The following is a 13,129-nucleotide window of genomic DNA, read 5'->3' on the forward strand; positions in this document are numbered from 1 at the left end:
CAAAACTCCCCGCCGTCTATATAATAGCACATTCTATGTACAAGGTTGGCCTCATGTCTCATCATAAACGTCACTAAGTCATCAATCCGCCAATAAACACGCAGTCTTATCTCGGTGCCTTCAACTCGAATCGTGAACCCCAGTCAGATCCCAGTAGATCCATCCAAGAAAGGAAACTCGAAAGAAGGAATGGAAGCATGACAGAAACATCCATCGTGCATACACAGCCACGCTGAAATGATCCCCACAGACTGCCCCGCCTTACCCGCTTCCAGAACAATTCTCTCAAGTCAGCCTCAGCGCGATGAGACGCCCAGTGGGGATAAGATCTGCAACGCATGGGCGTTTTCCTGCAGATCCCCAGGACATTCATGGTGGAGGAATAATGAAGGAGCAAAGGCCAACATTGAGAATGCCTGGCACAAAAATATCCTGCAGAAGGGTTGTTTGTTTGGTGTGTGTGGGCTGCATGCATGTGAGGAAACAGGACGAATTGAGGTGGTTTTGTTGTCCTTTGATGTAACAGTATGTATACAAGAGCTACAGCTAAGGCTTTTCGCCGTCAAAGCTGGGTTGACTGTGAGAGATATCCAATGTCGGTGAGCTATCCAAAGCAAGAACAGCCTACAGATAGATGACACATGGCATAAGTTCTTGTTTTGAACGACTTTGGTGGACATGCTCTCAGCCGATGTCGTAGTTTCAAGCCATTGAGTGTAATGTTTTCCGGTGCTTTGTGGTAGGCTGTTTCTATGTGCAAGGCTGTTTTCTCGCCCACAGGATTCAGGATCGGCTGCGACGCTTCTCCTTACGCTTAGACTCGCAAGATGTCTTGCAGCCAGGGCATTCGAAACCGTTTTTGGAGACGTAGACTCGAACAAGGCAGCGTTGGCAGCGCCACCAGGCAGCGGGCGCATATCGACCCTCAAGCCATTCCTCGTTGACAGTTGCTCCACGCTTCTGGATATCTTCACGGTGATATTCACGGAGATGGTCTCGAAAGTGGTCTCGACGGTGGAAGGGGTCTCGGGAGCGACCGCAACGAGGATAGTCGCACAAGTAGACGTCCTTGCTCGACTCAGGAGCATGGGTATTCTTGTAGTGACGAAGAAGATCTGCAGTTCGCTTGAAAGGGCGAGCAGGACAGCCAGGGTGAAGACATTGTACTGGCCAGTCGTTACCACTAATTAGACACAAGAGTTAGCAATGAGACAAATCATGGTTGGATCATAGATTGTACGTACGTTTCACTGCGGGGAATGATAGACTCCTCGGCCATGGCCTGTCCGGAAGAGAACTGTTGCTCATAACCTGGTGTCTGTTGGTAGCCGGAGTAGGTGTTTGGTGATGAACCATACACAGCATAGTAGTTGTGCTGTACAGGTGACTCGGGAATAGTAGAAGCCTGAGAGCTGCCCCCAGAGCTCATATCTCTGGCCATAGGTTGGGACTGGTAGTAACCGGAGAAGTACTCTGTAGGTGATGAGACCTGATCTTGAGGAGAGGAGGCGTGATACCAGCCGTTGCTGTTGCTGTACCATTGGTTGGAGCCCATATTGATGGTTTTTGTTTGTGACAGCTTGCTTCCCGTGAAGAAACCGTTTAATGTGCAAGTTGATCAGCTTGGATATGGAAAGCACGGGTGCTTGAGAGGTCGAGCTGATGACTTATGAATCAGCTCGAGAGAGGTTGTAAGTGATGCAAAGAACATGCAAGTATAGCCCGCAACCAAAGTAATATCTTGATGGCGGTCTTGGAAGGGAAGAGATGAAGTCTGTAGTGGCATGAGAAATTATATGATATTGATCAATAGATGATACAATAAAAAGAGGACGAGAGCAGTGGTTATATGCTTGAGGGAGATATGGGATAAGGGTGTTGCAGAAAGTAGACTAGTACAAGCTAGGACGTGTAAGTCAAGGTGAGGCTCAAATCGCACATTGGTCAGTGAGGCGAGGTTAGTCACTCGTGTAATACACAAAAGGTAGATGGCAGCATGCGCTTGAAACTGTAAGAGACCTCGCATACACAAACAACCGCGGCCACATCTGGTAGCAAGGCCCAGCAAGTGTCGTCAGGGTTCCATAGTGCACTCTGGGGTTAAGGGCATGACCGGGGTAGCTGCCGGGGAACCCAGCTCATGGAACCCGGACCAACCCACGATAAGGTAGAGCATGGATGGAGCTGGATGACAGATGGCTAAGAGATAACCAGTTCCAGGACAGAGGACTGGAGGAATGCAAGGGGGGCAGTACGCAGTACATAGAACAAGGGTTGAAGGCGAAGCAGCATTTGGCGCAAGCTGGCTCGTGATGTGTAAGTAATCGAGACTTTGTCGATTGGGTGGGAACTAGGGTCAAGTCAAGCTTGATAGAGACGACAACAAGTAGCATGTGTGGAGACCACGTCAAGGTTGTAGGTACCCTATCAAGAGTGACGCATTCTTGGCCGGTGTCCTGAAGAGGGAAAGATGGCGGGCGATGCAACAGCAACAAAGAAGCTAACATAGCGCACTCGGAGGTCGAGGAGAGGACCAGGAACAAGTGGTCGCCTTACGGAGCTCCGGGTCAAACGGAACTTGCGAATAGCGCAACAGTAGTTTGTACAAGACTGCTAAGCCCAATGGGATTTTGCAATCGATGGTATGGAATTAAGCTTCCGTCTGGTCAGAAGCCAGGGTGGAAACCCATTTAGGGGGTTTCGTCTTGGCTGCAGGCTCGAGGCAAAGGGTAGCCAATTGTCTAGTTTGTCCATAATTGGCGGGTTCACTGGGAATCGGCAACTGATGATGTTGCCGGTTGGGCGGCGACCGGGCGTGGCAATGCGCTGGGGCTGAATGCCAATTGACAAATGGTTCTGGCACGGGCTGGCTGGAGTGGATGCGGCAGTGATGGCAGTAAGGACAAAGTTGGTGACGAGCGATAAGCGAAACACTGACTGTGACTGTGTTGTATGCAACTGTTGAATAGGGGCTGTGCGAGGCCAGCACAGCGGATTTCGGTCAATACCAAAAGGTAAAGTTGGTTTGGCTAATACTCATTTGTGTGCTTGTGACCCTGATTACCGTTCAAAAGAAGCTTCGGTGCAGCGAGAAAGGGCATGGGTGTGTATTAGCCGCGGAATGTAATCAACGCTTTTGACTCTCGGTAACGGGAGGAATTAGATCGACGTGGCCCGGGATTCGTCTATCTTGTCTATCGGTCAGAGAAGACAGGTTGAAAATGACGATAAAGCGATAATTGAGGATGATTTGGTGGTGGCAGAACAACAAGGCAGAGCCCGTACTACAGCGCAGCAGGTACCTTCTGTACCTTCTGTAAGTGAAAAAAAAAACCATACCTGCCTCTACACAAGAAAGATGCAGTGCACCTTTTAGGTGGTACCTGCCCTGTCTACCCTGCCTGCCATCACTTCAACTTGCTATCATCATCGCACTGGTTACCCCTCCTGCTCCTTTGCAGCTACCCCCTGCGTACCTGCCTTCCATTTGGTGTTCTAGTCTAGACGAGTAGATGCCGTAGCGAGAAGCTATGACCCAATTCACTGCAACCCCAAGGTGCCTTCCATCGCAACACCAAAAGAGAGGCAGATGATGTTGTAGCTCATTGCACTTCCATTCAAGCCAATCCCTTCCCAATCCTCTTTTTTTGTCTCATCTTATTGCATCACATCATGCACTTTCATGCGGCGGCCTAAAGTTGATGCTTCGCATTAGTACAACACCACCTGCAAGGCCAGCTTGTCGTGCCGATCTCTGTGGTGCAAAGCCATTAAACAACCGCCCGATGTTCACAAGCATGTTCACAAGCACATGCACGAGCCTCAAGACTATGGAGAAAGCGCAGGAGATGTGCCAATCAAATGGCTGTTCCTTTACTGGATAACCAACAGATCATCCTGCTGCATCAGGCAGCGAAATAACTTTGTTTTAGGGATAGTTGATTGATCAACATCCGTGGCAGTCAGTTCTGTCAGGGAATGGCAATGGCAAATGGCATTCAACGGCCTCGATTTGTCTGACACATCCAAAGCACAGACAAATTAAACCCGGCACCGTCATTCCGCCATCTCCCACACCTTCACTTCACACCTTTACAGCTCCCCACAATTCGGTCACTTGTTTGTTTGACCTTCAGCGTTGTGTAACTTGTCCTGCGTCTATCAGACTATCTAATCGCAGCCAGTTTGGCGTGTCGCGAAACAATGACGAGGCAGTCTCCCAGGGTGCTAGGCTAGTCAGAGAATTAGCAATCGTCTCTATGCCTGATCAAGAACAAGTCTGGACGCCTTGTCTTATCTGTATAATCTTGCGGATTCCCCCGGCACTTACATGCCACCTCCAAGAAATTTTCCGAATAGGTCATTGTCGGTCATTTCAACAGACCGTGGTTTAGGTTTTTGGACGAAATTGAGATGTATAAGTGAGGCTGACTGAAGGAGCGAACAGCAAGTGCAGGAGGAGTGTTGAAAATGGTTCGCCTGCCATGAAATCATCGTCTTTGGCAAGGTCATCGGACACATCACCACCCCCCAGAACCCTTTCTCATCTGTGACAACCTGGCAGGAAGACTGACCCATGTCGCTCACTGTACTCAATTGACGCCCGCTCAATAATGCCCCTTTCTCGTATCATGGATCTGCATCCGCGAAGCTCTAATAGCGCATGACGGGCATAGAAGCCTTCCAGAAGCCTTCCCAATGTAATCATGCGTTGGGTCCATTCATACCCCAGTCAGCTCTCCCGGCGAACGCCGACACAGTTGGGGGCGAGCGGCGACTCTGCTCAGATGAATCCTTCAACTTTAGTGATGGATGGCAGCAAGCGCAGAACTGTGTCGCTGTGCCGCAAGCTTGTCATTCGTGAAGCGAACCTCACCGACAAATGCGGCGGCTGACGAATGCTAACGAACAGATTGCCTTGCGAGGACTTGATAGGCATACTAATGAGGGCATATGAAAAAGGCAACTGTGTCGGCGGCGAGGCCACCGAGGCATTCATCTCGTTAACCTTGACTTCAGTGATAACGCACACCTCTTCATGATGGTCTTTTTCGCCTGACAGTAGAGCTGGAAATTTATCGTGTCGTGTCATTCTCAATCAAGTCATACACATGTCAGCCCAGGCGTAATGAGCAAAGACAAAGCTCAAGATAGCACGATTAGTTGCATTTGCAGTTGCATTTGTACCCTGAGGACAGCAAGGATCTGTCTGTGTCTCATTCACTCATGTGTATTGCCATCTCCGCGAGCCACGTCGTCTGAATGATGTGAAATGTGCTACAAGTGTAGCGTTGCCTTGTTGAAGGTAACGAAGGGTGTTGCGTCTCGGTGACTGATAGAGGAAAGGGGACAACAGATGCTCAAGATGAATAACAAGACATCCGCTTCTCTACCGAATTTGGTTCCCCTCTTATAGTTATATCGCCTTGGAAGCTCTCGGAATTCGGCGTCTTCTCAGTCCTTGGGCAGCAACGCAGCAACCCCAAGTCGCTGGGTTCTTCGCTTCAGGATCTATCATTTGGAACGCCTTACTAAGGATATGTTGTAGCAGACACAGCATTGGTTGACACAGTGAGGAACGCTAGAGATCATGTCAGCAAGGCAGGCACATAACATGGTTGTGCGCCACTAAGCAAAGTGTCTGCCTTCAACGCCAACCGAATATGAGGCTGCAGCAAGAAAAGAGGTGGCCGACTCCCCAAAAACTAGGCTTCTCACCGCTTCCTGCCTTCGTGGACGAGTATCTACCAGAGGATTCACGAGGCAAACGAAACTGTCACGTTTGGTATTCATATACTGGAAAGTCTTGTCATCCAGGGCTGTAGCCCGGCACTCGAAGGGTTCGTATTCATATCTCAAACGATGGGGGAACTAACGCCCCTTGTAGCATATTTACCTGTCCCAATAGGACAGGACAACAAAAGCGAGCACAGGAAAAGAAGATGAGGCTGCCGCTAATGCCGTTCTTGTCTCCCTATGCTCCCATTGTGGCCCTCTCCGGGAGGTCACAAAACCAAAGTACAGACTGCCCGAATCCATAGCTCCCTTCCATTTCTCTCACACAAACCAAAGAGAGGCGATCGTCCGATGTTGGTCTAATCTACGATTAGACCTCATCCTCAAGAAACTTGTAGGCAAATTTGAAGTCGGCTTTTCGTCGATTCATCCTGCAGCCATGTCAGCATATCGCACCACGATTAATGATCAAGATTCTACTAACCAAGTGCTCTCATAATCGAAAAATCGATACGTTCCCTGCTCGAAATCTTCGGTGATGTTCTTGGGCTCCTCGTGTCTTTGAAACCATGTTTGATACTGCTTATGAAATCGCCAGCTTTGGTCTTTGAGAGCCTTGGCAGCCATGTACTGTTGGGCAGATCCCTGCTTGTAGTAAAACACGTAGAACAGCGTATCGGGATCGATGCGCGAGTACAACCTCGGGTCGTCGAAAAGGGGGAGCGGCTCGCGGGGGAAGTTAGACCCCGTTGGCGGTACCGGCACGTCGGGTCGATATGTTCGTGGCACATCAGCATCCACGACATCGGGGCAGCTGGCCTGACTGGCAGTCATCATGCGCAATGCTGATGGTGCGGAGGGAGGGTATGGTCTCTTTCTCGAAGTCTCATACGTATCGACCAGATCTTGCAATGATGCTGGTAGGTGGTAGATGGACTCTTCCTCTTCCTCGGTAGACTTGATACCATTTGATGTGCCATTTGTCCTTGCGGCTATGTGAAAAGTCAGTAATCGAGACCAAGCACGGTTGTCGAGTATACGTACGCTTTGACGACGCTGGTGTCTCGGGCACCAAAACCTGCTTTCCAGCAGCCTTTGATCGCTTCGACTGTTTTGTCGGTGCAGGCACGGGTGCTGGCGTAGGCACAGGTTCAGGCTCGGCAGGTGCTGGCGCTGGTGTAGGCTGTTTGGACTCTGTTTGTTGAGAAGCGGGCTGGGCAGAGGATGTAGCAGGAGAATTGGTGGCACTGCTCCGAGATTGCGGCAATGGAGATATGCTTGAAGATGCGGCGCCGGGTGGTGGAGGTAACGGGGCAATACCCACGTTGTTCTTGTCACTTGCGGCTGCGGCCGCAGCTGCAGAGGCGTACTTGAGACCCTCTCCAGCAGGCCTTGAGGGCACTGAAGCGGGCTTCATAGCAGGTGTTCCAGAGTTGCCATTGCTGATGGTTGGTAGAGGAGCATGAAGTGTCGCGAGGGCGGGTAAGGGTGACTTTGTTTGGGATGATGTCCTCCGTACTGGATCGACTTCCTTCGGCGCCTTCCTCACTAGTGGCTTTGGTAGGTCAGTGTCAGGTGTCAGATCCTCTTGCACAGATTGCGCATCCAGAGAGGAGCCCTTCTCGCCGTCGGCGCCCATGCCGTAGGTGCCTTCCTCGTCCTCAAGATCCAATTCCTCGTACATTTCCTCATCCTCCATATAATCCTCATTCATGCCATCCGACACATAGTATCGAATGCTCTCTTCCAAGTCGGTTACTTGTTCGGGCTCGACTCCGCCGTTCTCCAAGGATCTCCTGATAAGCTCCAGCTTGCCTTGGTGCCACTTATGTCGTTCGATAACCCGTTCGACTTCGGCGATGCGTTCGGCCTTTGCGGTGTTGTTCTTGCCCTTCTTCATGGTCGCCTGTATCGATTCGCCCTCGGCTTCGAGAGTCTCGATCTGCTGCTCCAGCTCGTCGACCATTCCGCTGAGAAACTCGCTGGCCTCGACCTTTGCCTGCTCTTTGGGATCGAGCTTGGCGGCGGCTGACAGACCCTCTTTCGAATATGCTTTCGTCTTCATGGCCTTTTCCACTGCCTTGAACTTTTCCATTTGCTATTTCCACACAACCAGGTCAACAATGAACTTGTACCTTGCTCGTTTTGTCAGCGGGGACCAACCGTCTCGATCAGCTTCCGGTGCTCCAGCAGCGGAGCTTTATCCTTGATGTCGTTACTAGCGGCCCATGTTTTGATCTGATCCCTCAGTCGCTGGAGCTTCTTGATCTCGCGCTTGAGGTTATCTTCTAGTTTGTCCTTTTGGGCGGGATTGCTCGATTGTTCGATCTTTTCGTAAATGGCTTCAAACTCAGTCACCCCTTCGGCGACCTTTTTGAAGCACTTGTCGACCTCTTGGGCCAGTTTCCTTGCCGCCATTGTGAATAGAAATATGCAGCCTCTGGGGCGCAGGATCTAGTCGTTCGTCAGGACTTGTGTCGGTCGACTGCGATGTCGGGAGCTGCGTCGTTATGCGTCTTTGGCTGCACCTGTCGAGGAGGATGTGGCCAGCGCAAGGAGAGGGGGGGAAGCTTTATTAGGGGGATTAAACCTCGCGTCGCGTGTAATGCGATTCGTCGTCGTTAAATATAATAACGTGATGATACAGGATCCGTTGTTAGGAGGCTCAATTCCGCGAGCGGTTGGTGGATGAAATGCGGTTGCTAAAGACAGACAGAGACAGGCTGGCCAGCATTTGATGTTACTAAGGTTCAAGGTGGGAGATGTGGAGTGTGGATGCCAGTGATGAGGCAAGCAGCCGCAGCGTTTTGATTGGATGAGAGAGCGCGGGTCACCTGGGGCGAGGCGCGGTTAGGTGCTGAAACGGGTTGCAGGGGCTACAATAGTGAGCATTACAGAGCCTGCCCGGAGAAAAGTCAAATAATAACTGGCAGTTACAGTCAGTCAATCCGCAACTCGAAAAAGGGACTATTAGGCAATGTATTGATTATAGATTCAATAATGGCGTGATATTCCAGTGTCGTTATTGCGGGATAGTTTCAATGACGTGGTTTTTCGCTAAAGTCTACTGTGCATAAGTGCCAGGCATAGTACGGGTAATGTAGCACAGGTCGCTAGGCGCTTCTTCTCACATGACTAGCATTCATGTCCGTTTATTGCATGATGGACTCCCTTTTCCTGTGTGAGAGCTTTAAGAAAGGGTGCATTTGTGATACATTCCAGTAAAATAGGCTCAGAGTTTAAAGTCCAAACTCAATTTCAAGGTCGTATCTTGTAGCCTTCTTAATTGTCCTAAACTTCCATGACTATCTTGGTAGTAAAATGCTGTAACGAATCTTTTGTATCTGAAAGCGAGTGATAAGTTACACGGTAAAGTCGGAACCAATGCCGATCCGGCTACGGAGCAACATTTACATACAAAGAGCTTGACTCGAGCCCATCCCATAATTCAACTTACATTCTCAAATACACACAAGTTTTTGAGAGGGGAAAAAACTCACAAATCACAAATATGAAGGGTATGTGCATTTCAATAGCCGACTAGCAAAGCGAATGAAACACGAGGGCTGGGGAAAAAAGGCTAACCAACCTCGACTCAAACAGTCATCCTGCAGCGTGTCCTGTCGGCGTCCGTGACCGTCGACAAGGAGATGATCTCGTCGATCGGCAAGGGAGTCTTGGCCTTTGCGGCCGTGGCCCCTGGGGATACAGAGAAGGAAGCCGATCTCATGGCCGCCAAGGTCTTGAGGATGAAGTTGTGGGATGATGAGGAGGGCGTCAAGGTAAGACTCAACCTTGATGTTAGCATATGCAAGACTCATGATCTAACATATTCGGAAATCTAGTGGAAGAAGAGTGTTGGTGATATTGGCGGCGAGGTTCTCTGCGGTGAGTTACGGCCTGATGCATTTCCCATCCTATCCTTTCCGCCACAAAAGGGAGGCAACCAAATGGCTGAGACGTAATATCCGGACACAGTGTCGCAGTTCACTCTACTGGCCAGCACAAAGAAGGGAGCCAAGCCTGACTTTCACGGCGCAGCCAACCCGGAGGAAGCGCGCCGGCTATACCACTACTTTGTGCAAAAGGTCAAGGCTGGGTACATGGAGGAGAGAGTCAAGGATGGCCAGTTCCAGGCGTGGATGGAGGTAGCACTCGTCAACGATGGACCGGTAGGTTTTGTCCCTTTGTTTGTTTGTTTGTGAGATGTTAATCATGGCATAATATTACAGGTCACTCTTGAGCTGAAGAACGGCGCCAAGACGGAATAGATGGGCTGAATGTGACGTTCTATAAAGGACATGGATTATAGGGACATGGTCTATAGAGGAATAGACGGGCTAGACAAAAGAATTGGACGTTTCACGGAGCTATTGTCGGCGAGAGCATAAGGGATAATACAGTGAGTCAGTATGAGGCGGTTTTTCATACATCACACCCCAATTTGGAGCAAAGGCTCTTGATATCACACAGACTTATCGATAGAAAGACATGCCATGTCTTTGGAACCAACCAACTTGGCGTCACTACTGGAGTACATATGATACAATTGCTGTGAGAAGCCGCATTTTCGGGAAGGGAGTCGGCTATTGACTCTTACAAAAAGAGCTGAAAGCCCTAGCGAGCAACAACCAACACAATCACGGCATGTCTTGTACGCTCAACACTTGTGTTGTGCAACAAGGGCTGAAATTCTGTGTTTGTACCTACCTAAAGAGGCAATCCAAGGACGATTTAAGCGATGGTGCCTCTGTATCATTGTATGAAGATATAGTTTGACATTGGTATATCACGATAACTTAAGCTCACCCCCTTTCATGTGACTGTTGATATGACCTTGATGGCTCTCTTTGTCCATAGAGTCGGTTGACTGGAAGCATCGTGTGTGTCATTCGAGGCTGGTCGCTTATCAGATCCCTGTCCTTTGTTGGTGACCCCTCCTCATCATCATCTTGCCCCTCCCCCACTTATGTGAGATGAGATTGGGTGCTTTGCATGATGTGATGTTGTTTTTGGTTGTTTGGTATGAGCTGATAAAGGTGAGTGTTTTAATATTTCAGCTTTCTAACTGAGACACAGCTATATGCTATCTAGTATAGGATAAGTAAACTTCAAGGGTCATATCTCTAATTTCTCTTAGCTGTAGAGCCAATTTGAACCTCGCCGGGGTCAATTAACTTGGACACTATTTATTCCGTACCATTACTATCTCTTAATCACTGTAAATGCCAATGAAACAGAGTTTAACTTCCATCCCGAGGCTCATCGCTTGCATAAAGAAACGGCGCCTCTATTGCCTGACCCGTGCACGTCTTCCAGGGACGGGAGGGGCTGACGGGATCTACTTGGCCCTAGTCCAAGATATCTCAGAGTTTTGACCTGAGTTTGTCACTGACAGTTGCAATTATACTGCTAATACTGATACAAGTGGCCTGAATAGCAAGCAATGTATCGTATATGTCAATATTGTCCCTGGTCCAATCCAATTCAACTCAATTGCCTGTTAATCTATTATTATCGTACCCTGGCCTCAATCCAGTCCCCCACTTATAAGCGGCACGATTACTTGCATCGTGACGGAACCTTTCCATAATTGGTAAAGAAGCTCCCCTCTTCCATCTGTTTCCTTCTGTGCGATTCTGCCTTGAACAAACAAACCCCACGTCGTGATAACTCCTTCTTTCTTCCTCCCAGGACCCCTCTTATTCATCATTCCAGCGACTGCATCTCTCTCTCTTCTCCTCTCACCCTCAACCTCTCCAAATTCCATCACCACCAAACTTCACAATGGCGGCTGAAGGCGACTCCCCCGCGCGACCCCGCGTCTACTTCGACATCTCCCTCGGCGGCAAGTCCGTTGGTCGTATTACCATGGAGCTCTACGCCGACCTCGTCCCCAAGACGGCCGACAACTTCCGCTCACTCTGCACTGGTGAGAAGGGCATCGGAAAGTCTGGAAAGCCTCTGCACTACAAGGGCTCCGTCTTCCACCGCGTCATCAAGCAGTTTATGATCCAGGGTGGTGATTTCACTGCTGGCGACGGCACTGGAGGCGAGTCTATTTACGGCAACAAGTTCGACGACGAGGCTTTCCCCATCAAGCATGAGAAGCCTTTCCTCCTGTCCATGGCCAATGCTGGTCCCAGTAAGTCTGCTCAACACAAGTCAAACTCGTACCATGTCATGATGCTAACACTGTTGCCCCACCAGACACCAACGGCTCCCAATTCTTCATCACCACCGTCCCTACCCCTCATCTCGATGGCAAGCACGTCGTATTCGGAGAGGTTCTCAACGGCAAGTCCGTTGTTCGCCAGATCGAGAACCTCACCACCCAGTCAGGCGACCGCCCTGCCAAGGAGGCTCTCATTGTCGACTGTGGTGAGCTCACTGGCGATGCCGCCCTCGCTGCCGATGTGAAGCAGCCCGACGCTCTCGGCGACCCCTACGAGGACTTCCCCGAGGACTGCACCGACACTCTCGACGCTGTCGCTGTTCTCAAGATCGCAAAGGCCAGCAAGGACTACGGCAACACTGCTTTCAAGTCAGGTAACTACTCGCTTGGACTCGACAAGTACCAGAAGGGTCTGCGCTATATCAACGAGGAGCCCGAGCTTGAGGACCAGCCTCAGTCCATCAAGGACGAGCTCGAAGCCCTGCGCTTCTCCCTTAACAACAACTCAGCCCTCCTCAACATCAAGCTTGAGGCCTGGGACGACGCTGCCCGCTCTGCTTCTGCTGCCCTCGAAGTCAGCGGAGTCAAGGACGCCGACCGCGCAAAGGCTTTCTACCGTCGCGGCCTTGCCAACATCCACCTCAAGGATGAGGAGGCCGCTGTGCGCGACCTGACCGAGGCCAACAAGCTCGCGCCCAACGATAGCGCCATTACCCGCGAGCTCAACGGCGTCAAGACCAAGGCTGCTGCTCGCGCTGCCAAGGAGAAGGCTGCTTACAAGAAATTCTTCACCTAAGTGATACCTGCCCAGAAGGCATCACAGGGAAAATAGAAGGCGTCCGTTTTTTACTCATCATGAGCGGTATAGAACGCCAATTGTATTTACAAAACTAAAGCCAATGTTTGACATGACATGACAAAGGGGGGGCGGAGGACATGATCCATCTTTTATTATAACATGACCCATGCGAGGAAAAAGCGGGTTACAAAGGAGTCGGCGCTGAATGAGATACCATCGAATTGCATATGTTGCAATCTACTTTATACGATACGGCGCCATAATGATTGTGATATGTGTGACTAGGTTATCTTTTGCTGTATTGGGCCAGATCAAGGGACAGCAGTCTCTGTAAAGAACATGATCGCACTTCATGGTCAAGTTTATCTCTTATTTTATCTAGAAACTACAATAATCCATCCCCTTTTTCTATATGCCAC

The 13,129-nt window shown here is 50.0% G+C and overlaps 4 protein-coding genes across 4 annotated transcripts; 2 read left to right on the forward strand and 2 right to left on the reverse strand.

The window, feature by feature from the left end:
* Positions 1 to 783: 783 nt before the first annotated feature.
* On the reverse strand, positions 784 to 1,555 carry FPSE_01220 (uncharacterized protein; the record flags this gene model as incomplete). Its single annotated transcript, XM_009254340.1, has 2 exons — positions 784 to 1,183; positions 1,245 to 1,555. 2 exons carry the CDS (start codon positions 1,553 to 1,555, stop codon positions 784 to 786), a joined length of 711 nt encoding a protein of 236 aa, XP_009252615.1.
* A 4,551-nt stretch (positions 1,556 to 6,106) lies between these two features.
* FPSE_01219 (uncharacterized protein) lies at positions 6,107 to 8,154 on the reverse strand (the record flags this gene model as incomplete). Its single annotated transcript, XM_009254339.1, has 4 exons — positions 6,107 to 6,167; positions 6,221 to 6,728; positions 6,781 to 7,834; positions 7,900 to 8,154. The coding sequence occupies 4 exons, from the start codon at positions 8,152 to 8,154 to the stop codon at positions 6,107 to 6,109; spliced, it is 1,878 nt and encodes a 625-aa protein (XP_009252614.1).
* A 1,093-nt stretch (positions 8,155 to 9,247) lies between these two features.
* On the forward strand, positions 9,248 to 10,007 carry FPSE_01218 (uncharacterized protein; the record flags this gene model as incomplete). Its single annotated transcript, XM_009254338.1, has 5 exons — positions 9,248 to 9,254; positions 9,340 to 9,518; positions 9,582 to 9,624; positions 9,715 to 9,908; positions 9,969 to 10,007. 5 exons carry the CDS (start codon positions 9,248 to 9,250, stop codon positions 10,005 to 10,007), a joined length of 462 nt encoding a protein of 153 aa, XP_009252613.1.
* Positions 10,008 to 11,523: 1,516 nt separating this feature from the next.
* On the forward strand, positions 11,524 to 12,707 carry FPSE_01217 (uncharacterized protein; the record flags this gene model as incomplete). The annotated part of the gene is made up of 2 exons (XM_009254337.1): positions 11,524 to 11,881; positions 11,947 to 12,707. The coding sequence occupies 2 exons, from the start codon at positions 11,524 to 11,526 to the stop codon at positions 12,705 to 12,707; spliced, it is 1,119 nt and encodes a 372-aa protein (XP_009252612.1).
* Positions 12,708 to 13,129: the final 422 nt, after the last annotated feature.

This window comes from Fusarium pseudograminearum, chromosome 1 (assembly GCF_000303195.2).
Source record: "Fusarium pseudograminearum CS3096 chromosome 1, whole genome shotgun sequence".
In the NCBI taxonomy this organism is placed as follows: domain Eukaryota; kingdom Fungi; phylum Ascomycota; class Sordariomycetes; order Hypocreales; family Nectriaceae; genus Fusarium; species Fusarium pseudograminearum.